Source organism: Schistocerca nitens, chromosome 3 (assembly GCF_023898315.1).
Source record: "Schistocerca nitens isolate TAMUIC-IGC-003100 chromosome 3, iqSchNite1.1, whole genome shotgun sequence".
Taxonomy (NCBI): domain Eukaryota; kingdom Metazoa; phylum Arthropoda; class Insecta; order Orthoptera; family Acrididae; genus Schistocerca; species Schistocerca nitens.
The window spans coordinates 369,049,406-369,076,789 of record NC_064616.1 but is presented as its reverse complement, the minus strand read 5'-3'; the positions used below and the strand labels follow the sequence as shown (position 1 = coordinate 369,076,789).

General features: G+C 46.3%; 1 protein-coding gene across 4 annotated transcripts in view; it reads left to right on the top strand.

Moving 5' to 3' along the window:
• LOC126248314 (F-BAR domain only protein 2-like) overlaps positions 1-27,384 on the top strand; it is a 330,016-nt gene that overhangs the window by 34,474 nt on the left and 268,158 nt on the right. For all 4 annotated transcript variants that reach the window (XM_049949189.1, XM_049949191.1, XM_049949190.1 and 1 more), the window contains exon 3: positions 12,902-13,118. In XM_049949189.1, coding sequence (XP_049805146.1) covers positions 12,902-13,118 — 217 coding nt within the window. The remainder of the gene's footprint in view (positions 1-12,901; positions 13,119-27,384) is intronic.

The window sequence follows — 27,384 nt, the reverse complement described above, 5'->3', positions numbered from 1 at the left end:
AATCTGGTGAATATGGTGGCTGAGGCATGAGTTTGTTGTTTTTGGCCAAAAACTCTCTCACAGGCAGCGGTGAATGAGCAGGGGCATTGTTGTGATATGTTGTCATGTTTTTTCACAACGTCAGATGTTTTTGGGTATTGCTTCTCGCAAACAGTGCACAACGTCAAGGTAATACTTCTTATTGACCATATGACCTTGAGGCAAAAATTCATGATGCACTATGCCACGGTAATTGAAAAAAACAATGAGCAAAACTTTGACAGTTAATCGAACTTGGCTCTCCGGGATGCTTCCATTGGGACGATTGGGTTTTGATTTCGATTTCATAACTGTGAAGTCGTGTTCTGTCACCGGTTATGACCCATTTGAGCAAATCGGGATCATCCTTGACATCATTCAAGAGCTCCTGAGCAATACTCATCAGATGGTTCTTCGGATCAAAATTGAGAAGTTTCGGAACAAACTTCGCTGACACACGTCTCATGCCCAAAACATCCAAAAACTTTGCATGACACAAGCCGACCGATATACCAACATCCTCAGCAACTTCTCTTATGGTAATTAGACGATTTTCCAAAGCAATTTTCTTCACAGCTTCGACGTTATCTGATTTTGATGTGCTGGGTCGTCCAGAGTGAGGTTCGTCATTGACATCTTCTCGACCATCTTGGAAGAGCTTGTACCACTTCTTAACATTTTTTTACTTAGAGCAGACTCACCATATGCCACTGTCAACATTTCAAGTGTTTTCGCACTTTACTCCATTTTTCACACAAAATTTGATGCAAATTCTTTGCTCCATTTTTTATAATAATCAAAAATCGCCGAGCACACTGAAACACGTCTAACCTTTCTATCTGTCAAAATCAAATGAAGTGTGCTGTACACTTGAAACCGTGAACATATGCACCAACATAACAAAATAAAGATCAATAATCGAATGTACATTGCCCACTCAATTTGAAAAGTCACCTCACTTTTTGAACAGCATTTGTAAATATGCAATGTAAAGCGACTTGTAATACTGATGGATAATACACTGTTGGAAAAAAAATTGCAGTACCAAAAAGTAAATAATGTAGGATAATGAAATTTTAGGAATATGTTTGTCTAGGTACATACTTAAGTGGTTAACATTGCAAGATCATAGGTTAATGTAAGCGCAAGATATTGGTACCAGATGTCAGTTTGTAGGATAGAGTTCCATGCCTGTTGCGCTTGATCATACAATACAGGGACGATTAATGCTGTTTATGGATGATGCCGGAGTTGTCATCTGATGTTGTTCGACATGTTGACACTCTGTAGACTATGTTGGGTTACAACAGTGATATGTGGGTGAGTCTTATGTGGGAAAACGCCATGAAGAATGCTGTTTATGAAGGGCAGCACAACAGGCCAAATCATGAGATTGACGTATAAATTTGCGGTCAGGATACGTGGGATAACCAAGGAGTACTCTTGCTGTCATGTGAAATCACACCCCAGACCATAACTCCAGTTGTAGGTTCAGTGTGTGTAGCACACAGACAGGTTGGTTGCAGGCTCTCAACTGGTCTCCTCCTGACCAGCATGTGGCCATGACTGGCACCGAGGCAGAACCAGATTTCATTAAAAAAACAGACCTCCATCCTGTCTTCCAATGAGCTCTTGCTTGACACCACTGAAGTCGCAAATGACGATGGTTTGTGGTCCGTGGAATAGGTGCTACAAAGCATCTTGCTCAGAGCTGTCCTTGATGTAACTAATTTGTAACAGTTTGTTGTGTCACTGTGGTGCCAATAGCGGCTAAAATCGCTGCTGCAGATGCAGTACAACGTGCCAGAGCTGTACACCAAACAAATGGTCTTCCCTCTTGGTAGTGCCCGGTCGTGCTGCAACCGTACATTTTTGAGACCACCACTGCCAGCAGTAATGTACAGTGCCTCCATTCCTGCAAAGTCTTTCTGCAGTATTGCAGAAAAGACATCTAGCTTCTCGTAGCCCTATTATACGATCTTGTTCAAACTCGGTGAGGTGTTGATAATGGTGTCTTTGTCATCTTAAAGGCGCTCTTGACTAACATCAGTTCACCATCCCAATGTCAAAGGCAAATAATCCTCACGACTGTTACAGCATGTATTCAAAGCAAACCTGATTCACAGCATCATAGTGATGCTACTAGCGCCACTCTTATGCAACTGGTGCGAAATTTGAGTAGACTTCAACTTTCAGGTATAGAAACACTCCTACCAACTTTCATTGATGTTGAACATCTTCTTGCTGCTGCGATTTTTTTCCCCCATTAGTGTATGTTGTAAAAATTCCAAAGTGTAAAATCTGATGATGACAATATAGCTGTCAAAACTGGTCATTCCATAACATGCTTTTTTAGTAATCGTGGCTTGTGTAGTTTCCTTCAGTTACTGTAATGGATATTACTGTCACCTGCTGAAACTATAACACTTCACCTGATCATTTTCCAACGCTGTGTGGTTATCATGCATTCTGACAGAAGTGTGCTGGTCCTGATAGGGCATGCACCTGGAGGGGTCTGTACATTGGTTCACACTGATGTGATCAGTGAATGTACACACCTTTGCACCCTGATGGAAGCAGTAGTGGTGCAGTTAAAAATGACCTTGTCAATCACCATTTGCAATGTTTGCTCACCTCCCGGCAGGCCACTTACTTTGTTTGACCACCTTCATCCAACTCCACTTTTACTCCGTCTTGGGCATTTCAATGATCACTACCCCTTCTGGGGGAGTATCACTTCATCTTGTAGAGGCGTTTTGATGGTCGATCTTCTGATCCCATGTGGGTCTGGGGGTTAGGATATGCTCAAGGTATCCCTGCCTGTTGTAAGAGGTGACTAAAAGGAGTCTCGCACTTTTCAGCCCTATAAATTCTTCTGTCCTCTTTCACCCCCATGACAGTACTGGATTTTATGGTTTGACCTGCCGCTTTCTAAATTCTACAGAAGTGCGGGCCATATGGGGAAGGACGCCTTAGGTGGTGCATGTGTTATCCGTAGTGCCCTTAGATTCGATCTCCTGAACCTCTTGTCATGGCTTTGCATCTCCACCTGCAATTCAACTATTTGGCTGGGGACACTTTCCAGGGTATGTGATCTTCTGTTGTCTTCTGTCCTCTTTCACCCCCATGGCAGTATTGGATTTCTCTGTGCCTGATATACAGCACAGTAGCCAGTCTGTTGCGGTGGGGCCGTCATCTACCCATTTGGTGTTAGCCCCCCTGACAACACAGGGATTTCACTGCTGATGCCTGAGCTGTAAACTCCCCACGTATGCCAAGGAGTAGATGCCTGTCTTCCTGGGGCATCAGGAATCCTGGCAACGGCCATCAAGTCAGGTGTCCTTTGCTGTGGCTGGTTGGTGTCCGTGGGTACAGCCCCTGATCGGAGTGGGTGGCATCAGGGCGGATGACCCACAATGAAGCGGACTAAGTCATCTCTTGCTGGTGACCGTACGGCGGCAGCAGTCTGTAAGAAGGGCAAGATATGACCCTAAATCGTTTCCCTCCCTCGCTGCACCATGGGAGGAATGTAGGGCTACAGGAAGAGAACCATATTCACCTCGGTATTTAGTGTGGAACAGAATGGATGGGGGCTCCTTTGTATCTATGAAGCCTCAATTTTTTGTTGAACATCTTGAGGATAAGTTTGGGGAAGTGTCAGCGCTGTCCAAGATGAGAAGCAGTGTAGTCTTGATTCAGACAGCATCCCCAGCGCAATCCCAGGCGTTACTCGCTTGTGAGCAGCTGGGTGATATTCCTGTTTTCGTCACTCCCCATAAAGGCCGCAACATGGTCCAGAGGATTATTTTCCATCGGGACCTCCTATTGCAGTCTGACGACGAACTCCGCACCAATCTAGAACGAGGGGGTGTTCATTTCATCTGGTGTGTTTACAGGGGACCCAAAGACCATAGGATTGCTACCGGTGCCTTCATCTTAGCCTTTGAGGGTGATTCATTGTCTGAAAAGGTAATGATGATGGTTTACCACTGTGACATTAAACCATACATACCTACCCCTATGCAGTGCTTCAAATGCTGGAAATTCAGGCACATCTTCGTGCTGCACTTCCAACGCCACATGTTGAGACTGCAGATGTCCACTGCATCCATATACTCCATATGCCTCCTTCCACTTGTATCAACTGTTGAGCAGCACTTCCCCTGCTTGCCAGACTGTGCAGTACTCCAAAAGGAGCGGAAAATCATGGAGTACAAGACCCTGGACCAGTTGACTTACCAAGAGGCTAAACATAAATTTGAACAATTATACCCTGTTCAGTTGACGTCCACATATGCTGCAGCTACATTACCAGCACCATCACAAGTACCAGTTGTACCACGCTGTGTGCCACAGTGTGACCTCCGGGCCTCCAGAATACATATGCCCCCTTAGTGGTAGGGGGAAAATCTCCTTCCATTGCTCTCAAAGTACCTACTTCGGGATCGAGACCCCCCAAACGCGGGGGATATCGGTCCCCTTCCCCCAGCCAGAGAAGCAACAGCCTCCTCCTGGCTCCTCTTGTGCAGAATGTGTGCCCCTTGGGGCACTCTCTCCCAAGGTCCTCACTAATGCCACAGCGGACACTCGCCAGTGGCTAAAGGAGCCAAAAGCTGCTGGATGAAGAGTTTCACGGTCTTTCTCCTTGTCTGAAGCTACTTTAGAGAAGTCCTCCCAGCAAGCCCCTAAAGGGAAGCGAGATGGCAAGCAAAGACACAAGTCTGCTAAGAAAAAGGACCCTCCGGTGGCCCCAACACCACCAGTCCCTACCAGTTCTGCACCGGGAACTGCATCTGCGGATGAGGCGGAGAACTCAGCATCCCCTGAGGACCTGGATCTCACTGATGCCTCATCCACAATAGGAATGGATACAAATACTTAATCAGTGGCAGCAGGTGATCCTGAGGCATAACCTGTCTCCTTGCATGCTTCATGCCTTCCCAGCCTCACAAAAACGTCATCCTCCAGTGGAATTGCGGCAGATTTTTTCCACTACCTGGCTGAGCTATCGCAACTATTTAGCCTTACTCCTGCTTTCTGCATTGCCCTCCAGGAAACCTGCTTCCCGGCAGTGTGGACCCCTTCCCTCCGCAGCTATAAGGGATATTACAGGAACCGTAGCGACTATAATAGTGTGTCAAGTGGAGTTTGTGTCTATGTCCTGAACTCGGTATGCAATCGACCTGTGCCCCTTCAAACCCCTCTTGATGCTGTGGCTGTCAGGATAGGGACGACACAGGAAATAACTGTCTGCAGTGTATACCTTCCTCCAGATGATGCAGTACCCCTGAACGCATTGGCTGCACTGATTCATCAACTCGTAAACCTTTCCTACTTATGGGAGATTTTAACACCCATAACCCCTTGTGCGGTGGCACTGTGCTTACTGGCCGAGGTAGAGATGTCGAAACTTTCCTGTCTCAACTTGACCTCTGCCTCTGAAATACTGGCACCTCCACACATTTCAGTGTGACTCATGGCACTTCTTGGCTGTTTATGTATCCCTCTGCAGCCCAGGACTTCTCCCATCTGTCCACTGGAGAGCCCATCTGTCCACTGGAGAGCCCACGATGACTTGGGTGGTGGTGACCACTTCGCCATCTTCCTGTCACTCCCCCAGCGCCATTCCCCGTGCCCCCCGCCCCCCCCCCCCTCCCCCAGAAGTCTACCAGGATGGGCTCTAAATCCTCGTACAAACGAAAAAATGGCTGACATCGAAATAAGTGTCCAAGGAATAGAAAAGCAACTGAAATCACTCTACAGAGTCAAGTACACTGGACCTGACGGGACACCAATTCGATTCTACACAGAGTACGTGAAAGAACTTAACCCCCTTCTAACAGCCGTGTACCGCAAGTCTCTAGAGGAACGGAAGGTTCCAAATGATTGGAAAAGAGCACAGGTAGTCACAGTTTTCAAGAAGGGTCGTCGAGCAGATGCTCAAAACTATAGGCCTATATCTCTGACGTTGATCTGTTGTAGAATTTTAGAACATGTTTTTTGCTTGCGTATCATGTAGTTTCTGGAAACCCAGAATCTACTCTGTAGGAATCAACATGGATTCCGGAAACAGCAATCGTGTGAGACCCAACTTGCTTTATTTGTTCATGAGACCCAGAAAATATTAGATACAGGCTCCCAGGTAGATGCCATTTTCCTTGACTTCTGGAAGGCGTTCAATACAGTTCCGCATTGTCGCCTGATTAACAAAGTAAGAGCCTACGGAATATCAGACCAGATGTGTGGCTGGATTGAAGAGTTTTTAGCAAACAGAACACAGCATGTTGTTCTCAATGGAGAGACGTCTACAGACGTTAAAGTAACCTCTGGCGTGCCACAGGGGAGTGTTACGGGACCATTGCTTTTCACAATATATATAAATTTACCTAGTAGATAGTGTCTGAAGTTCCATGCGGCTTTTCGCGGATGATGCTGTAGTATACAGAGAAGTTGCAGCATTAGAAAATTATAGCGAAATGCAGGAAGATCTGCAGTGGATAGGCACTTGGTGCAGGAAGTGGCAACTGACCCTTAACATAGACAAATGTAATGTATTGCAAATACATAGAAAGAAGGATCCTTTATTGTATGATTATATGATAGCGGAACAAACACTGGTAGCAGTTACTTCTGTAAAATATCTGGGAGTATGCGTGCGAAATGATTTAAAGTGGAATGACCATATAAAATTAATTGTTGGTAAGGCGGGTACCAGGTTGAGATTCATTGGGAGAGTCCTTAGAAAATGTAGTCCATCAACAAAGGAGGTGGCTTACAAAACACTCGTTCGGCCTATACTTGACTATTGCTCATCAGTGTGGGAAGTACCAGGTTGCGTTGACAGAGCAGATAGAGAAGATCCAAAGAAGAGCGGCGCGTTTCGTCACAGGGTTATTTGGTAAGCATGATAGCGTTACAGAGATGTTTAGCAAGCTTAAGTGGCAGACTCTGCAAGAGAGGCGCTCTGCATCATGGTGTAGCTTGCTGTCCAGCTTTCGAGAGGGTGAATTTCTGGATGAGGTATCGAATATATTGCTTCCCCCTACTTGTACCTCCCGAGGAGATCATGAATGTAAAATTAGAGATTCGAGCGCGCATGGAGGCTTTCCGGCAGTCATTCTTCCCGCGAACCATACGCGACTGGAACAGGAAAGGGAGGTAAAGACAGTGGCACTAAAGTGCCCTCCACCACACACCGTTGGGCGGCTTGTGGAGTGTAAATGTAGATGTAGATAAAACGAGGTGGACTGGGAAGCTTTCACCTCTGCTGTCATCATTGAATCTCCCCAACATGGTATCATCGATGCGGTAATTGACCATATCACTAGAACGATCGTTTTTACTGCGGAAAACACGATCCCTTGTTCTTTAGGGTGCCCCTGGCGAAAGTCGGTACCTTGGTGGTCGCCGGAAATTGCTGAGGCCATTAAAGAGCGTTGGCGAGCTCTACAGCGACATAAGTGGCACCCTTCCCTAGAGCACCTAATAGCTTCTAAACGGCTCTGTGCCCACATTTGCCAGCTTATAAAAGGATGGAAACAGGCGTATTGAGAGAGATACGTCTCGACCATTGGGTACAATACGTCAACTTCCTAAGTCTGGATGAAGATCAGACGTGTTCGTGGGTATCAGCCCTCAACAGGTGTTGCTGGCAATAATATCAGTGGCGTGTTATCTGCTGACGCAAATGCAATTGCCGAGCACTATGCTCGAGCCTCTGCATCAGAGAATTACCCCAGCATTTCAAACTCTCATACGGCGGTTGGAAAGGAAAGCACTCTTGTTCACTGAACGTCACAGTGAACCCTATTATGCCCCATTTACAGAGTGGGAGCTCCTCAGCATCCTTGCACATTGCCCCAACACAGCTCTGGGGCCAGATCGGATCCACAGTCAGATGATTAAACAGCTCTCGTCCGACTACAAGTGACATCTCCTCATCATCTTCAACTGGATCTGATGTGATGGTTTCTTTCCATTGCAATGTCGGGAGAGCACCATCATTCCAGTGCTCAAACCCGGTAAAAACCCACTTGATGTGGATAGCTATCGGCCCATCAGCCTCACAAACGTTCTTTGTAAGCTGTTAGAACGTATCGTAAGTCGGCAGTTGTGTTGAGTCCTGGAGTCAGGTGGCCTACTGGCTCCATGCCAGGGCAATTTCCATCAGGGTTGCTCTACCATTGATGATCTAGTTTCCCTCGAGTCTGCCATTCGAACAGCCTTTTCCAGACGCCAGCACCTGGTTGCCGTTTTTTTTTTTTTTTTTTTTAATTTACGAAAAGCTTACGACACGACATGGCAACATTGTATCATTGCCACATTTTATGAGTGGGTCTCCGGGGCCTGCTCCAGATTTTTATCTGAAGTTTCCTATCGCTCCATACTTTCCATGTCCAAGTTGGTGCCTCCCCTAGTTCCCCCCATATCCAGGAGAATGGGGTCCCACAGGGATCTGTGTGGAGTGAATCTCTATTTTCAGTGGCCATTGACGGTCTAGCAGTGGCTGTCAGGTCATTGGTCTCACCTTATCTGTATGCAGATGACTTTTGCATTATGTACTGCTCCTCTAGTACTGGAGTTGCCGAGCGGTGCTTACAGAGAGCCTTCCCAAGATGCAGTCATGGGCTCTAGCCCACGGTTTCCAGTATTCACGCGCAAAGTCGTGTGTCTTGCACTTCTGTCAGTGTCGTACTGTTCATCCGGAACCAGAACTTTACCTTAATGACGATCCACTTCCAGTAGTGGAGACATAAATTCTTAGGGCTGGTTTTAGATGCCCAATTGACGTGGCTTCCTCATTTTTGTCAGCAGAAGTGGAAGTGCTGGCAGCACCTCAATGCCCTTCGCTGCCTGAGCAACACCAACTGGGGTGCAGATCGCTCTACACTGCTGCAGCTCTGCAGAGCCCTTGTTCAATCCCACCTTGACTATGGGAGTCTGGTTTATAGTTCGGCGGTGCCCTCAGCATTTCGTTTACTCGACCCAGTGCACCACTGTGGTGTTTGCCTGGCAACAGGAGATTTTAGGAAAAGTCCGGTGACCAGCGTCCTGGTGGAGGCTGGAGTCCCTCCATTGCAGGTTAGGCATGCACAACTGCTTGTCAGTTACGTTGCATACATTCAGAGTTCTGAGCATTCGAATTACCATCTCCTTTTCCCATCCATGGCCGTTCATCTCCTGCATCGGAGGCCCAGGTCTGGGCTTAATATTGCGGTTTGTGTCCGATCTCTTCTGTCTGAAATGGAGTCCTTGACTTTACCACCTATACTTGAGGTCCATTCACGTACACCTCCATGGTGTACACCTAGGCTGAAGCTTCGCCTGGACCTTTCACATGGTCCTAAGGACTCAGTTAACCCCACAGCACTCTGCTTTCACTTACTCTTGATTCTTGACATGTACTGTGACCATGAAGTGGTTTACATTGACGGCTTGATGGCTGATGGTCATGTTGGCTTCATGTATGTTCATGGACGACATATTGAGCAGCACTCCTTGCCAGATGGCTGCAGAGCTGGCAGCCATTTCTCGTGCTTTTGAGCACATCCGCTCATGCCCTGGCGAGTCGTTTCTTCTCTGTTCTGACTCCTTGAGCAGCCCACAAGCTATCGACCAGTGCTAACTCTCCATCCTTTGTTAGCGACCATCCAGGAGTCCATCTATGCCCTGGAACGGTCCAGTTGTTCTGTGATGTTTGTGTGGACCCCAGGCCACGTCGGAATCCCAGGAAATGAACTTGCCGACAGGCTGGCCAAATAGACTACACATAAACTGCTTCTGTAGATCAGCATCCCTGTAACTGACCTGCAATCATTATTACACGATCATTATTCAGCTTTTGGGGTCAGAATGAGATAATCTCAGTATACACAACAAACTGCATGACCTTAAGGAGACTACGAATGTGCGCAAGACCTCCATGCGGGCCTCTCACAGGCACTCCGTGGTTCTCTGCCAGCTCCGCTTTGGCCATACATTGCTAACACGTGACTACCTCCTCTGTCACGAGGACCCAGCTCGGTGTCACTGTGATTCACATAGGACTGTCATCGACATCTTGCTGGACTGCCTCCTTTTAGCCACTCTGTGGCAGACTTTTAACCTTCCCAGCACCCTACCTTTGGTGTTCGGCAACAGTGCCTCAACAGCAGATTTAGTTTTACATTTTACTCATGAGGGTTTTTTTTTATTGTACCATCTAAGGGTGGGCATTTAGTGTTCTCTCTGAGGTCACCACCCTCCTTTCATTTTTACTCTGTCACACGTTCTTTGCATTTGTTTGTCTTGGTGGTCGTCTGTTCCCTACATGCGTTCATCTCGCCTTGTCTTTTTGGAGTGGACATTTTAACATGTTGTAGAGTGGCTGGCTCATCCTCTTTTATTATTGTGACCAGCCAACCCAGACCATATGCTCTGTGGTTTTAATACCTTCTTCCACTTTTCCTTGTGGTGTATGTTTTCCCTGTTTTTGTTCGTTCCATTCATTTTCTATTTAGGTGTGGTGTTAGGTGTTCTTGTGCCTTGGGCCTTGCTTGCGTCAGGAGAAAGGGACTGATGACCCTGTAGTTTGGTCCCTTTATACCCCAAACAGACCAACCAACCAACGATCTTCTGAGTGACCATCCATGACCTATCTCCCCTCAGTACTTGAACCCACTTCAGTGCTGTCCATGGCACCTTTTCAGTTACCGATCTAATGAATTGTCCCCCAGTCTCGTGGCTTCACTGCATATCAATCTTTGACAGTGACCACTTTCCAGTGATCCTGTTACTTCCTTGCCACTGCCATATGGACTGACTACCACATTGGGTGCTTTGAAGAGCCAACTGACACGTGTCTGCTGTTACGCTGACCCTCTTTATGTCAGATTGTGTCTCCGAGGTAGTGCAAGACACACCCACACCACTTGGAACTACTGTTCCCTTTCCTACAGCTCCCCTCCACAGCCAGCCAGTGCCATGATGGACCAAAGACATTGAAGTAGCTTTGCAGAATTGCTGAAGAGCTGTGAAAAGTTCCATCCGTTGCAGGCTGACCTTATCACTTTTAAGTGACTTTTTGCTGGGGCTCACTATCTAGCAAACACAGTAAGAACGGAGGAAGTGTTACATCTCCTCCCTGGGAACGTATGCCTCATCACCCCAGTTGGTGGCCAATCTCCATAGTCCTTGTACCGCGAAAGATGAACAGTAGAATTAGTAGTATGGAGTCATTCAAAAGAAACTGCAGCAGTCATTAATTGAACAGTAGGTGGGAAAACATTTAGTACTTGGGTAACACATACTTGACTGTTGTATGATAAGGCGTGTTCTGTTCTGCATATTCAGTTCCAGAGACAAATTGAAAAACTTGGCAGATGGATCCCAGATTCTCAATTCTAACTTAAAAGGTCTCCTCATGACACACTCATTTCATTCCCTGCAGAAATTCCTAACAGTAATTTTAGGGTCTTTTACTGTGTTCATACTTATACGCATACAATGTTGGAAACATTTCTCCAGTCGGAGTGGGTGAGCTGTTCTAGGCACTTCAGTCTGGAACCACGCGACCACTACGGTCGCAGGATCGAATCCTGCCTGGGGCATGGATGTATGTGATGTCCTTAGGTTAGTTAGGTTTAAGTATTAAATGAAATAAGTTTACTGTTACCAGTCACTCTTTTGTTTCCACGACACGTTTCAAAGGTTTAAACCTCCATCATCAGGTGGATTTACATTATTTAGTATGAGGTGTGTGTGTGTGTGTGTGTGTGTGTGTGTGTGTGTGTGTGTGTGTTGTGTTGTGTTGTGTTGTGTTGTGTTGTGTTACGATTTTTGGAGGAACTTATCGCACTGTCTAGTGGAGAAACAAGACACTATTTCAGAACTTGGTTTTGGATTTCTTCTGACAAAAAATTAAACTGATATCTAATGGTAAACATAAAATAAGTAAAATAGAGTACCTTCAGTGGTCACAGGTTGCTATTTGCTGTCGTAACACATCAGATGTATACTGTCACATTTGTAAACAAATATGGTGTCTGGAATCTGCTGGGTGCAAAGTTCATATAGCAGAATAGAAGACATAATCGCAAAGTACGTAGAATATGCATCGTAACAACATTATTACAGAATAATTATTTAAAGGATTTGGAGGTGTTTGTTTTGAGGTGTTGAATATATGTGTGTGTACTTCAGGTGGCATATAAATATGATTTTGACAAGTTAAAACAGCATAACATTTGTACTCATTTATACAATCAGGTGCAATGTTAAAATGGCTGAAATTTCATACTTTTTAATAACAATCAGGTGAAATTTTACAGATGTTAAGTACAATAATCATATTGGCTACAGCAGTAAAATTATATACATTGATGACAATATAAAATAAAACGGTGACTGGTAACAGTAAACTTGTTGTTTCATTTAATGTCAATGACAGTCACAGTAAAGCCTAACTTAAAATGTTCGCATTTGTAGGTTTAAGTAGTTCTAAGTTCTAGGGGACTGATGACCTCCGATGTTAAGTCCCATAGTACTCAGAGCCATTTGAACCATTTGGAAACATTTCATTGTATTTTTTGTTTATAATCAACATTGTATGGATACATATTTAGTGACTAATTATGTTACTGGGTGGCTTTAATTCAGATGGTTACACAGAACCTAACAAAATAAATAAATAAGCCAAGCACTTCATAACAATAGGTTTATAATATTCATAGACAGTGTAGAAACTTTCATAAATGAAGACAGTGAACTACTGATTTATATTCACACATGTTGGTAGAGAAGGATCTTGTTAAAGTTTAGTACCAAACTCAGTAATTATGTGAATATATAAACATACAAGTATGTGCAGAGGGGAGGAGAAAATATAAGTTCATTTTTGTTACAGATCTAACATTGAAGAAAATAATTCAAAGTTATTGGCTAAGTTAGCTAAGCAAACAAGTTCTGGAAGTGTACAAGGGACATTTGCTCCAGTTTGGCAAGTTCTCCGCTCTTCAGCAGAGAAACTGTCAAATTTGCACATGCAGATGGTACAGAAAGTTACTGAACTGGTGAAAGAAGTTAGCAAATATGCCGAAGAACTTCATAAAAAACATAAATTGGTAACTACATAGTAATTAATAAATGTAACTGTATGATTGCATACAGTTTACATCAAATTTTGGCATTATCTTTCTTAATGATTGTAACCTCACCTGTGGAAGTGTCTGAAACTATAGCCTTCTTCATTGATTTCAGATGTGGTATTGTAACTGTATGTTGTTGTGTTTTGAGTCCAGTAACAAATTCTGAGCATTAAAGTATTTTCTTTTCCATGACATTCTCTTGCAGTTACATTATCATGATAGTATATTCTCTCTTTTTTTTCCCAATAAAAAGTATAATCTCTCCTTATACTACAGTATGTAGCTCTAAGAATCGAAGTTTTTTTGGTGATGGGTTTATCGTGTGTATTCCACTGTTAAAAGTGAACAATTTTACTTGTCTGTAGTCTATTTTGTAATCAAATTTTCTTTTACAAACATTAGTTTCTTCATATGCTTCACAGTATAGTTTGTGATTATGCAATTTTTTTTTATAAATAACTAATTATGGTGATTGTGATAAATGTATCTTGGGTGGTAGTTTTACTTTGTTTTCGTTTCTTCTTTTGCGACTAGTGTTATACTACGTGTTAGAGACTCTTAAGGAATGGTAAGGAAGAGAATCCATAAATGATAAAGAGAGAGGTAGCAGGTTCATAATTCATATAATAAGAGAGCCACCTGTAAGTCAGAATATTGTTAGTTCACAGCATGGTACGAACTGGAGTTAGTTTGCTCATTCACATTGCGTAAAGCTGTTTTCCTGTCAAAAACTATCAAGCTCCATTGTACTCCTTCTTTCCAAGTGAAAGAGTGATGTCCTTGTCTTGGATGAGTATGCTGGATCATTCTGTCCAGTTACACACTGAGCAAAGATGAATGAATGTGGAAAGAAATATTACAGAGCCCTAACATAAAGATTGAAAGCTGCTGCCATATGTTGTTCAAGAGATAATCTCAAAGTTTTAATTATCACTGTGGAAAACTCAAGCTCAGGCCATGGAACATGGTGATGGTGTTAGTCCTTTTGTCCATATTCACTCTGCAGTGCAACACATTTTTCCTCACAATGCGTAATTTGTTGGAGACATTGGTTGTACAAGCAACATTTGTTTTGTACAGGTAATTTTCCATCTTGAAAATCGCCTCATCATCATTCTAGAAATGCATACCACACAATGGTTTCATCATCAGAGAAAGGGAGGAAGTAGCTGGGTGCCATGTCAGGAGAAAACAAGGGGCAAGGAAAATTTTGAGAGCCCGAAGAAGCAGTTTATGTGACTGTGTCTTTGGCAGAGTGAGTTTCTTGCTTTGCTCCTTGGTCTTGGGGTTGTAGTGATGCACCCAGTACATGGAGATTGGATCACCAGAGAAGTTTCAAGAATTGACTTGACACAGCTGCAACATTTCTGCCTTTGTTCAGTGGGTGTTTTGAATGGGTGTGAGCAGTTGTGGAATCCAGCAGGTTCTACCTTTGACATGACTTAAAACAATGTTATACACTGAAGAGCGAAAGAAATTGGTACATCTGCCTAATATCGTGTAGGGCCCCTGCGAGCGCACACAAGTGCTGCAACACTACGTGGCATGGACTCCACTAATGTCTGAAGTAGTGTTGGAGGGAATTGACATCATGAATCTTGCAGGGCTGCCCATAAATCCATAAGAGTATGATAGGGTGGATATCTCTTCTGAACAGCATGTTGCAAGGCATCCCATATATGCTCAGTAATGTTCATATCTGGTGAGTTTGGTGGCTAGTGGTAGTGTTTAAACTCAGGAGAGTGTTCCTGGAGCCACTCTGTTGAAATTATGGATATGTGGGGTGTCACATTGTCCTGTCGGAATTGCCAAGTCTGTCAGAATGCACAATGGACATGAATGGTTGCAGGTGATCAGACAGGATGCTTACTTACATGTCACCTTTCAGTTATATCTAGACGTATCAGGGGTCCCATATCACTCCAACTGCACATGCCCCACACCATTACAGAGTCCCCACCAGCTTGAGCAATCACCTGCTGACATGCAGGATTCATGAATGTCTCTATACCCATACACATACATCCCCTTGATACAATTTGAAATGAGACTAGTCTGACCAGGAAACATGTTTGTCATCATCAGTCCAATGTCAGTGTTTACGGGCCCAGGCGAGGCATAAAGCTTTGTGTCTTCCAATCATCAAGGGTAGATGAGTGGACTCCGAAAGCCCATATCGATGACACTTGTTGGTGGCCAAGCATTGAAATTTGCAGCAGTTTTAAGAAGGGTTGCACTTCCTTAACACTGAATGATTCTCTTCAGTTGTCATTAGTCTCGTTCTTGTAGGATCTTTTTCTGGCCGCAGCAGTGTCGGAGATTTGATGTTTTACCAGATTCTTGATATTCACTGTACACTCGTGAAATGCTGTATCCCATTGCTTGTGTGCCGACTATAACACCACATTCAGATTCGTTTAAATCTCGATAACCGACCATTGTAATAGCAGTAACCAATCTAAGAACTGCGCCAGACACTTGTTGCCTGATATAGTCATTGCTGACCACAGTGCCATATTTTGCCTGTTTACATATCTCTGTATTTGAATACGCATGCCTGTGCCAGTTTCTTTGGTGCTGCAGTGTACAATGAATATACTGTTAGTATGTTATACTTAATTAAGTATTATTCTCTATAGGACTGATGTTTACTAGTATTAGCTATTGTCCTAATTATTCTATTGTGCGCACATGTATACCGTTGGTGCCCCACCCCAAATCTCAATACCATATTGTAGGTGAGTGCGTGGAATTCCAAAATAGATTTGTCTTAAGACAGGTGGCACTATTATGGTAGAAAGGCGTTTTAGCATGTAGGTGTTACAGGAGATTTTTTACACTTGTAGGTGATGTGCTCCTTCCACGTAAGATGTTAATCACAATATTTAGGAATTTGTGTTTAATCACTTGTTTCAACTGATAACTATGGCCCAGTATCCAGTTGTCTTGATTTATAATTCAGCAGAAGCTCCATCAGAACTTCTTTGTCCTCATTTAGTGCCAGTTTGTTTTATGGTGCATATTCTGACATAAGGCTAATGTACTCTGTATTATTTTCACTGCTTTTTTAGAGCCTCAGCTTATGGAGGAGGCATCGTCGGCATAATTTACTATGTTTGAATTTTATGCAATTATTATTTCATTGATGTGCACAAAAAACAAAAGGAACTCCACAGTCAAGAATTTTATAAGATGATTTTACTGTTTAATATGTGTCCCCCGGTTGTATGATACAGCTTAACACATTGTTTTCTGTCAGTAAGATGGATCTTAACAAATCTAAAGCCACTCCTGTGACTCCATAAGTTCCTAATTTACATAGAAGAATAGACTGAGTCAAAGCATTGGATAGGTCTAAAAAGGTGCCAATAACTTTTATTTCCATCATCAAGTTTATTCAATAACACTTGAAAAAAATGTAGGTACAGCTGTTATTGTAGACCTGCCCTTCCTAAAACCATGCTTATAGCCTTTTAATAGATTGTACTTACAGAACAACAATTCATGCAAGAAGTAGCCTTTCCAACCACTTACTGAGTATTGATGTCAATGAAAGAGGCCTATAATTTTGTATGTCAGTAGATAGTCCCTTTTTATGCACCAGTCTTATTTCAGTGACTTGTAGCAAGTGAGGAAATCACCCCTGACTGAAAGAGCTGTTTATTAAATGTTGTAGTGGCATTATTAAATCATTTTTGCATTCTTTCAGAAGTTCGGCCGAGGTGTCATCCCAGCACTGGATGTATTTGCTTTTAAATTTTCAGGATTTCCAATTCTGTAACACACCTCAGGAAGAATGAATTACTGACATTGCTGGGTTTTAGCACTTTTGGTGGGTCAGTCACATCTTCCCTGCTCATCTTACTAAATTGGTCTGTGAATCTCTCATAATTCCTTTGGGTCACTCAGCAATTTTTCATTGCCTCTTGTTATGTTATAGCACACTGCCACACTGCATTGTATGTCCCCCCCTCCTGCATGCTCCTTATTTTCTATACTCCATGCCGTTTTCGTAACATTACTGGATTTCCTCATCTTTTCTGCATACATCTGTGCTTTTAATGTCTTAAGTGTGTCCCTGTAGGTTTTCTACAGACTTGGTATGTAGATCGGAAGTACTGAAGTTTGGTGTCTCCAAAAAGAATATATAAATCCTTCATATCTCCTGTAATTTTGTTCCATTAGGGGGAAGTTTAAGATTACTGGAATTGTCAGTTCTCCTTAGTATTTTGACCACTGGGCACCCTTGATTAAGATAATGGGTTAATGTTGTATAAAATTTCTCACCTTTCATTAATATTTTCTGTCTCATATAGGCCTACCTGATGCCAGTTTGTGTGCGCCAGAGTTTCCTTTAAAGTGTGATAGTCTAGCTTTCTTTCATAGGACCCCATGAGATACTACTACTTTGTCTGTATGAAGCTCTAGAACTAATGCATTATGATCTGAAATGTGGTTCTCAACAGTTCTGACTACAAGGTCTTCCTTGCTTAAGTTTGTAATAACATAGTCAATACATGTCAGAGAGTAACATGTCATTTTTGTTGGTGTTGAACTCACATGACTGTAATTATAGGACTGAAACCTATCAATATATCTAAGATAATTCATACTATTATTAAGGAGTCAGTGTTTACATCTGCTACTATGATAGTCTGCTTTTTATGAGGTGAAAGTTTATCAAAACGTTCCTGTAAATGACAAAAGAATTCTTTCATGTTATCATTAGGGGATCTGTATAGGCTAGCTATTATTAAACTGCTGTTTCTCAGCTTTATCCCTATTGCAGCTATTTAAAAAACCATCCTGCGTGCAAAATTATCCACCCAGTCAATTTTTTTTTTGTTTTTTTTTTTTTTTTTTTTTTTTGTTCTGGACATTATTTTTGACATAAATACCAACACCACCACCTTTACGCTGTTTCCTATGACAGACACTGACAGTTTTATATAATTACTTAAATTAATGTTACTCATTTCTCCAGTTTTGCGCTGTAGTTCGTTCACAAAATAAATATGAGGAGGACTGCTACCACTCAGAAATTTGTCAGTTTGTTCAATTTTGTCCGTAAGATATTAGATGTTTTGTGATAATATTTTGAGTGTACTGTCATTTATGATGTTGTTGACAAGTACTTTGCCTTCACGTTTGCATAGTGAAGGCTGTTATACTCGAAAAAAGTTTCTGTTTCAAACAAACTGTTTTTATGTATAAGGTTTTCACTTCAAGCCTTTCTCTTATTATTTGATTTAATTTTTCACACAAATAACATTTACCTGCATAATTCAAGTGCAATCTATGGTTACTGTGTTGACCTCTATCCAACTTTCCTATGTCTGGAATTGATTATGACAAGTCTACATCTACATGATTACTCTGTAATTCACATTTAAGTGCTTGGCAGAGGGTTCATTGAACCACAATCATACTATCTCTCTACCATTCCACTCCCGAACAGCGTGCGGGAAAAACGAACACCTAAACCTTTCTGTTCGAGCTCTGATTTCTCTTTTATTTTGATGATCATTTCTACCTATGTAGGTTGGGCTCAACAAAATATTTTCGCATTCGGAAGAGAAAGTTGGTGACTGAAATTTCGTAAATAGATCTCGCCGCGATGAAAAACGTCTTTGCTTAAATGACTTCCATCCCAACTCGCATATCATATCTGCCACACTCTCTCTCCGATTATGTGATAATACAAAAGGAGCTGCCCTTTTTTGCACCCTTTCGATGTCCTCCGTCAATCCCACCTGGTAAGGATCCCACACCGCGCAGCAATATTCTAACAGAGGACGAACGAGTGTAGTGTAAGCTGTCTCTTTAGTGGACTTGTCGCATCTTCTAAGTGTCCTGCCAATGAAACGCAACCTTTGGCTCGCCTTCCCCAAAATATTATCTATGTGGTCTTTCCAACTGAAGTGGTTCGTAATTTTAACACCCAGGTACTTAGTTGAATTGACAGCCTTGAGTATTGTACTATTTATAGATTTCTTTTGGAACTCATGTGGATCACCTCACACTTTTCGTTATTTAGTGTCAACTGCCACCTGCCACACCATACAGCAATCTTTTCAAAATCTCTTTGCAACTGATTCTGGTCTTCGGATGACCTTACTAGACGGTAAATTACAGCATCATCTGCGAACACCCCCTGCGGGTTCGGGGGTTAGAATAGGCTCGCGGTATTCCTGCCTGTCGTAAGAGGCGCCTAAAAGGAGTCTCAAACGTTTCGGCCTTCTGTGATGGTCCCCTCTTGGGTTTGACCTCCTTTTTTTTTCAAAATTTCCGTTTTTAGTGCGTGCCATTTGGGGAAGGACACCTTACGTGGTGTTTTTCTATTGGTCCATCATGCTCCACCATCTTGCATGTTACCTCTTGTGGTGTGGCGGGATTTACGCCCAACGTCTCCTGGGTTACCTCCTTCTCGCCTTGTGCACAATACCATTCTTAGCACCCACGACAACTGTGGACCCCTTTCAACACCTAAAATCCAGCACGGTAGCCAGTCCGTTGTGGTGGGGTCGTCATGTACCCTCTTGGTGGTAGCCCCCTGACCACGCAGGGATCGCACTACAGATGCCAGAGCTGTTTCCTCCCCATGCATGCCAAGGAGTATGTGCCCATCTTGTCTGGGGCACGGGGACTCCGGGCAACGGGATATCGGCCAGGTACCTGTTGCTTTGGCTGGGTGGCGCCCTTGGGGAGAGCCCTCGTTCGGAGTAGGTGGCATCTGGGCGGATGTGGCGCAATGAAGCGCAATAAATCACACCAAGCTGGTGGTCGCACGGCCACCAGCGTCTCTAAGCGAGGTAGAGTCGACTTTGATGCTGCGCAATATGACACTCAGACGTTCCCCTCGTTGGCTGCGCCATGGGAGGGACGCCGATCTAGTGCCAAGCGGGAGCCTTACGTGCCGCAATACCTTGTCTGCAGCAGGACTGATGGTGACTCCTTTCTTACGACGAAGCCTATGTTTTTTGTGGAACACCTGGAGGATAAGTTTGGGGAAGTGGCGGGGTTGTCGAAAATGAGGAATGGGTCCATCCTCCTCAAGACGTCCTCCCCAGCCCAGTCACGAGCGTTGCTCTTGTGTGATAAGCTGGGTGACGTCCCTGTCACCGTCACTCCCCACAGTAGCTTAAATATGGTCCAGGGGATTATTTACCATCGTGACCTCTTGTTGCAATCCGATGACGAGCTGAGAGCCGACGTGGAAAGACGTGGTGTGCATTTTGTCCGTCGTGTCCATCGAAGACCCAAGACTAACAGGGTGGCCACCGGTGCCTTTATCTTGGCCTTCGAGGGTGATGTCTTGCCCGAGAAGGTCAAGGTGATGGTTTACCGTTGTGACGTCAAACCATACGTCCCTCCCCCGATGCGGTGCTTCCAGTGCTGGAAGTTTGGGCATATGTCCTCCCGTTGCCCATCCAGCGCTACATGTCGAGATTGCGGACGCCCCTCTCATCCCGATTCTCCATGTGCGCCTCCGCCTGTATGTGTCAACTGTGGGGAGCACCACTCTCAATGCTCGCCGGATTGCCCTGTTCTTCATAAGGAGCGGAAGATCATGGAATTTAAGACCCTGGACCGGCTTACTTATCGAGAGGCAAAAGTGAAATATGAAAGGTTGTATCCTGCTTCCATTCGAACGTCTTATGCTGCAGCCACGTTATCGTCGCCCACGCGAGCGACGGTTGTCGCCTCATCTGTGCCGCCTTCAGTGGGCCCTCGGGGCCGTGCATCTCTGTCTGCCCCCCTCGTGCCTGGGGGCAAGCCTTCCTCTGTTGCCTCCTTAGCCGTTGGGGGCAAACCCTCTTCTGTCGCTCCCCCCACGCTTACTTCGGGAGTGACATCTGCTCCACAACCGGGAGGCTCGATCCCTCCCCCTCCTTCTCCGCCGGCGTTGCCTCCGCCGGTTCCTCTCTCGCGGAAGGGGTCCCTCGGGGCTCTCCCTTCCTCCGTTTCTTCTCCTACCCAGCCGGATGTCAGCCAGTGGCTGAAGGTTCCGCCACCTGCTGGTCGTAGGCCTTCTGCGTCGTCGTCAGCCTCAGACGCTCCTTTAGAGAAGCTCTCCCAGCCCTCTCACACTAAGGGCCGACGTGAGAAGAAGGAACGGCATGTGTCCAAGAAGAAGGACGTTCCGGCGGTTTCAGCACCGCCTGCTGTACATGGTCCTGGCTCCGGGGATGAGGTGGAAATCCTCGCCTCTGCCGCGGATCTCGCCCTCACGGAACCCTTGGGGGCCTCTCCTATGGACTCAGCTGACTCTCCCCCGGTGGCTTCCATTCTCCAGTGGAACTGCGGCGGTTATTTCCGCCACCTGCCTGAGCTCCGGATGCTTCTGATTGATTCCCCTGTTCTCTGCATTGCTCTGCAGGAAACTTGGTTTCCTGCAATGCGGACCCCCGCCCTTCGCGGTTATCGGGGATACTATAAGAACCGTGTTGCCTGTCACCGAGCATCAGGTGGAGTTTGCCTCTTTGTTCACCACTCTGTCTGTAGCTCGCCAGTACCCCTTCAGACACCTTTAGAGGCAGTCGCTGCCAGGGTTGAGCTCTCGCCGGCTATTACAGTTTGCTCTGTTTACATTCCTCCGGATGGGGAGCTCCCCCGGCATGTCTTGGCTGCGCTGCTGGCTCAACTCCCGCCACCTTTGCTGCTTCTGGGCGATTTCAATGCCCACAACCCTCTATGGGGTGGGACTGTCTCCGATGACCGCGGTCGGTCCGTGGAGCATGTATTGGCTCAGCTCGACCTTAGCCTCTTGAATACCGGTGCTCCCACGCATTTCAGTGTGGCTCATGGCTCTTTCTCGGCCATCGATCTCTCTCTTTGCAGCCCCGGACTTGTCCCATCCCTCCACTGGAGAGTGCAACCTGACCTGTGTGGTAGTGACCATTTTCCCATCTATTTGTCACTGCCCCAGTGTCATTCTTCTGGGCGCCTGCCCCGCTGGGCTCTCCACAGGGCTGACTGGCCGGCTTTTACTTCTGCTGCAACCATTGACTCTCCCCCCCAGGGTGCCATCGACGGGGTGGTCCGTGTCTTAACCACATCCATCATTTCGGTGGCCGAGGCTGCCATCCCCCGCTCTTCTGGACTCCCTCAGAGGGAGGCTGTACCCTGGTGGTCGCCGGAGATTACTGAGGCTATTCGCGACCGTAGGCGGGCTCTCCAGCGTCATAGGCGGCACCCGTCTCTGGAGACCCTCATCGCCTTTAAGAGGCTCCGTGCCTTCGCCCGCCGTCTTATTGCACGGCGTAAGCAGGAGTGCTGGGAGCGGTATGTCTCCTCCTTGGGCTCCCGTGTCTCCCCCTCGCTCGTGTGGTCCCGGATCCGGCGGATTTATGGATACCAGACCCCTTTGGGTGTACCTGGGCTCTCCTTGGACGGCGCTGTCTGCACGGACGCTGCCGCCATTGCTGAACAGCTTGCCGCGCACTTCGCAAAGAGCTCGGCGACTGCATCTTATCCCCCCGCCTTTCGCCCTCTAAAGGAGCGAGCCGAGCGGACGCAGTTCTCATTTCACACGCGTCGTTCTGAAAAATACAATGCTCCTTTCAGCGAGAGGGAATTCCTTGCTGCCCTCGCCGATTGCCCTGATACAGCACCAGGACCGGACTGCATCCACGCGCAGATGCTGAAGCATCTCTCCCGGGACTGCCAGAGACACATTCTCGCGATATTTACCCGCATTTGGAGCGACGGCGTGTTCCCGTCGCAATGGCGAGAGGGTGTTATTGTCCCCATCTTGAAGCCCGGTGCGGACCCACTGGCGGTGGACAGCTATCGTCCCATTACCCTCACCAACGTTTTGTGCAAATTGCTCGAACGTATGGTGGGGCGGCGTTTGTGTTGGGTCCTTGAGTCGCGCGGTCTCCTCGCTCCATCCCAGGGTGGCTTCCGTCGGGGCCGGTCTGCCACGGACAATTTGGTGCGGCTGGAATCTGCTATTCGTACGGCCTTTGCCCGACGTCAGCATCTCGTTGCTGTATTTTTCGATCTGCGGAAGGCGTATGACACCGCATGGAGGCATCACATCCTCGCCACGTTGTATGAGTGGGGTCTTCGTGGTCGGCTCCCGGCTTTTCTTCAAACCTTTTTATTGCGCCGCTCTTTCCGGGTGCAAGTGGGTGCCGCCTCTAGTTCATCTTATATACAGGAAAATGGGGTCCCGCAGGGCTCGGTGTTGAGCGTCTCCTTATTTCTAGTGGCCATTAATGGTCTGGCAGCAGCTGTGGGGTCGTCGGTGTCTCCTTCCTTGTATGCCGACGACTTCTGCATCTCCTTTAGCTCCACGACTACAGGAGTCGCTGAACGCAGGCTGCAAGTAGCCGTTCGCAAGGCAGCGTCATGGGCTCTGACTCACGGTTTTCAGTTCTCTGCAGCCAAGACTCGAGTTATGCACTTCTGCAGGCGTCGGACGGTCCACCCTCATCCTGAACTTTACCTCGACGGCCACCTGCTCGAAGTGGTGGACACTTGCCGCTTCTTAGGACTCGTGTTTGATGCCCGGCTCACATGGGTTCCTCATATTACTCAGCTGAAGCAAAAGTGCTGGCGGCACCTCAACGCCCTCCGCTGCCTCAGCCACACATCGTGGGGTGCGGATCGCTGCACGCTGTTGCAATTATATAGAGCCCTTGTGCAGTCCAGGCTTGATTATGGGAGCCTGGCCTATGGGTCTGCATCCCCCTCAGTGTTGAAGTTGTTAGACCCCATCCATCACTGTGGGGTCCGGCTTGCCACTGGCGCATTTCCTACGAGCCCCATGGATAGTCTACTGGTCGAGGCCGGGGTTCCCCCGCTGCGGATTCACCGCCATCGACTGCTCGCCGACTATGCTGTCCACGTTCATTGCTCGCCAGGCCATCCCAATCGTCGCCTGCTTTTCCCTGTCACGGTCCTCCATCTGCCCGAACGGCGACCTCGGTCTGGGCTTTCCATAGCTGTCCGCGTCAAGTCCCTGCTGTCCGAACTGGGGTCATTCCCTCTTCCGCCTCACTTCCAGGTCCGTGCGCCTACGCCTCCGTGGTGTCTGCCCCGGCCGGCCGTCCGTCTGGACTTGGCACAGGGACCCAAGGACTCGGTTCCGCCTGTAGCCCTCCGTCGCCGTTTTCTTGCGCTCCTCGCCTCCTTTCCGGGCTGCGAGCCTGTCTACACTGATGGTTCCCTGGTTGATGGTCGCACTGCCTACGCTTATGCTCACGCTGGCCATGTTGAACAGCGCTCCTTGCCAGCTGGCTGTAGTGTTTTTACTGCAGAGCTGGTGGCCATCTTGCGCGCTCTTGAGCATATGCGTTCCTGCTCAGGTACGTCCATCGTCATCTGCAGTGACTCCCTGAGCAGCCTCCAGGCCATCGACTGCTGCTATCCCTCTTCTCCTCTGGTGTCCTCTATTCGGGAGTCTGTTTCCACCATTACCCGCTCTGGTCGTTCGGTGGTTTTTGTTTGGACGCCAGGTCACGTTGGCATCCCGGGGAACGAACGTGTAGACAGGCTGGCCAAAGGGGCGATCGACGCCCCAGCTTTGGAGATCGGCCTTACGGCTCGCGACCAGCAGCTGGTCTTGCGCCGTAAGGTGCTTGGGATGTGGGCTGCTGAGTGGCGCGGCATGACAGCCCCGAATAAACTGCGGGCTGTCAAGGAGACGACCGATGTGTGGCGTTCCTCCCTGCGGGCTTCTCGCAGGGACTCGGTAGTCCTGTGTCGGCTGCGCATCGGCCATACATACCTGACGCACGGCCATCTGTTGCGTCAGGAGGATCCCCCCTTGTGTCGGTGTGGCTCCCGGCTGACGGTCGGCCACATTTTGCTGGAGTGTCCTCGACTGTGCACACTCCGGCAATCTTTTAATCTCCCGGGCACTTTGGCTTTGGTTTTATCCGACGATGTCTCCATGGCTGACAATGTTTTACATTTTATCCGTGGTAGTCCTTTTTATGGTTCGATTTAGGGAGGTCCTGCAGCTTTCCCTCTCTGTGTCTTTTGTCCTTGTGTCTGTTGCTGTTCTGGTGTGCCGTCAGATGGTTGACTCTTTCCCTTTTTTGTTCTCGTGGTCAGTCAACCAGTCTCCGGCCGTCTGCCTTTCTTCTGTTCTTTCTGTCTGGTGTTTCTCTGTCCTGTTCTTGTCTGTAGTGTTTGTTGCTGCATTTGTGTTCTGTTAGCGCCTGGGGGGACGTCTCTTCCCCCTTTGGTTTTTACCTGCTCCGTAGATTTTTGGCTCGCCTGATTTTGGAATGGGGGACTGATGACCTTAGCTGTTTAGTCCCCCTTAAACATCCCAACAACCACCACCACCACCATCTGCGAACAACCTAAGAGAACTGCTCAGATTGTCACCCAGGTCATTTATATAGATCAGGAACAGCAGAGGTCCCAGGAGGCTTCTCTGGGGAACACCTGATATCACTTCAGTTTTACTCGTTGATTTGCCGTCTATTACTACGAACTGTGACTTTCCTGACAGGAAATCATGAATCCAGTCGCACAACTGAGACGATACCCCATAGGCCCGCAGCTTGATTAGAAGTCGCTTGTGAGGAACGGTGTCAAAAGCTTTCCGGAAATCTAGAAATCGGAATCAACTCGAGATCCCCTGTCGATAGCGGCCATTACTTCGTGCGAATAAAGAGCTAGCTGCGTTGCACAAGAACGATGTTTTCTGAAACCATGCTGATTACGTATCAATAGATCGTTCCCTTCAAGGTGAATCATAATGTTTGAATACAGTATATGCTCCAGAACCCTACTGCAAACCGACGTCAATGATATAGGTCTGTAGTTCGATGGATTACTCCTACTACCCCTCTTAAACACTGGTGCGACCTGTGCAATTTTCCAATCTGTAGGTACAGATTTATCGGTGAGCGAGCGGTTGTATATGACTGCTAAGTAGGGAGCTATTGAATCAGCGTAATCTGAAAGGAACGTAATCGGTATACAATCTGGACCTGAAGACTTGCCCGTATCAAGCGATTTGAGTTGCTTCGCAACCCCTAAGGTATCTACTTCTAAGAAACTCATGCTAGCAGCTTTTCGTGTTTCAAATTCTGGAATATTCCATTCGTCTTCCCTGGTGAAGGAATTTCGGAAAACTGTGTTCAATAACTCCAGCTTTAGCGGCACAGTCGTCGGTAACAGTACCATCGGCACTGCGCAGCGAAGGTATTGACTGCGTCTTGCCGCTTGTGTACTTTATATACGACCAGAATTTCTTCGGATTTTCTACCAAATTTCGAGATAATGAAACTTCCTGGCAGATTAAAACTGTCTGCCCGACCGAGACTCGAACTCTGAAGCACTTGCCCGCGAAAGGCAAAGGTCCCGAGTTGGAGTCTCGGTCGGGCACACAGTTTTAATCTGCCAGGAAGTTTCATATCGGCGCACACTCCGCTGCAGAGTGAAAATCTCATTTTTGAGATAATACTTCGTTGTGGAACCTATTATAGGCATCTCGCATTGAAGTCCATGCCAAATTTCGCGCGTCTGTAAATTTTAGCCAATCTTCGGGATTTTGCGTTCTTAACTTCGCATGCTTTTTCCATTGCCTCTGCAACAGCGTTCGGACCTGATTTGTGTACCATGGGGGATCAGTTCCATCTCTTACCAATTTATGAGGTATGAATCTCTCAATTGGTGTTGCTACTGTATCTTTGAATTTGAGCCACATCTCGTCTACATTTGCATAGTCAGTTCGGAAGGAATGGAGATTGTCTCTTAGGAAGGCTTCTAGTGACACTTTATCCGCTTTTTTAAATAAAATTATTTTGCGTTTGTTTCTGGTGAATTTGGAAGAAACGGTATTGAGCCTAGCTACAATGACCATGTGATCACTAATCCCTATATCAGTCGTGATGCTCTCTATTAGCTCTGGATTGATTGTGGCTAAGAGGTCAAGTGTGTTTTCGCAACCATTTACAATTCGCGTGGGTTCGTGGACTAACTGCTCAAAATAATTTTCAGAGAAAGCATTTAGGACAATCTCGAAAGATGTTTTCTGCCTACCACCGGTTTTGAACAGGTATTTTTGCCAACGTATCGAGAGAAGGTTGAAGTCCCCACCAACTATAACCGTATGAGTGGGGTATTTATTTGTTACAAGACTCAAATTTTCTCTGAACTGTTCAGCAACTATATCATCGGAGTCTGGGGGTCGGTAGAAGGAGCCAATTATTAACTTAGTTCGGCTGTTAAGCATAACCTCCACCCATACCAATTCGCACGGAGTATCTACTTC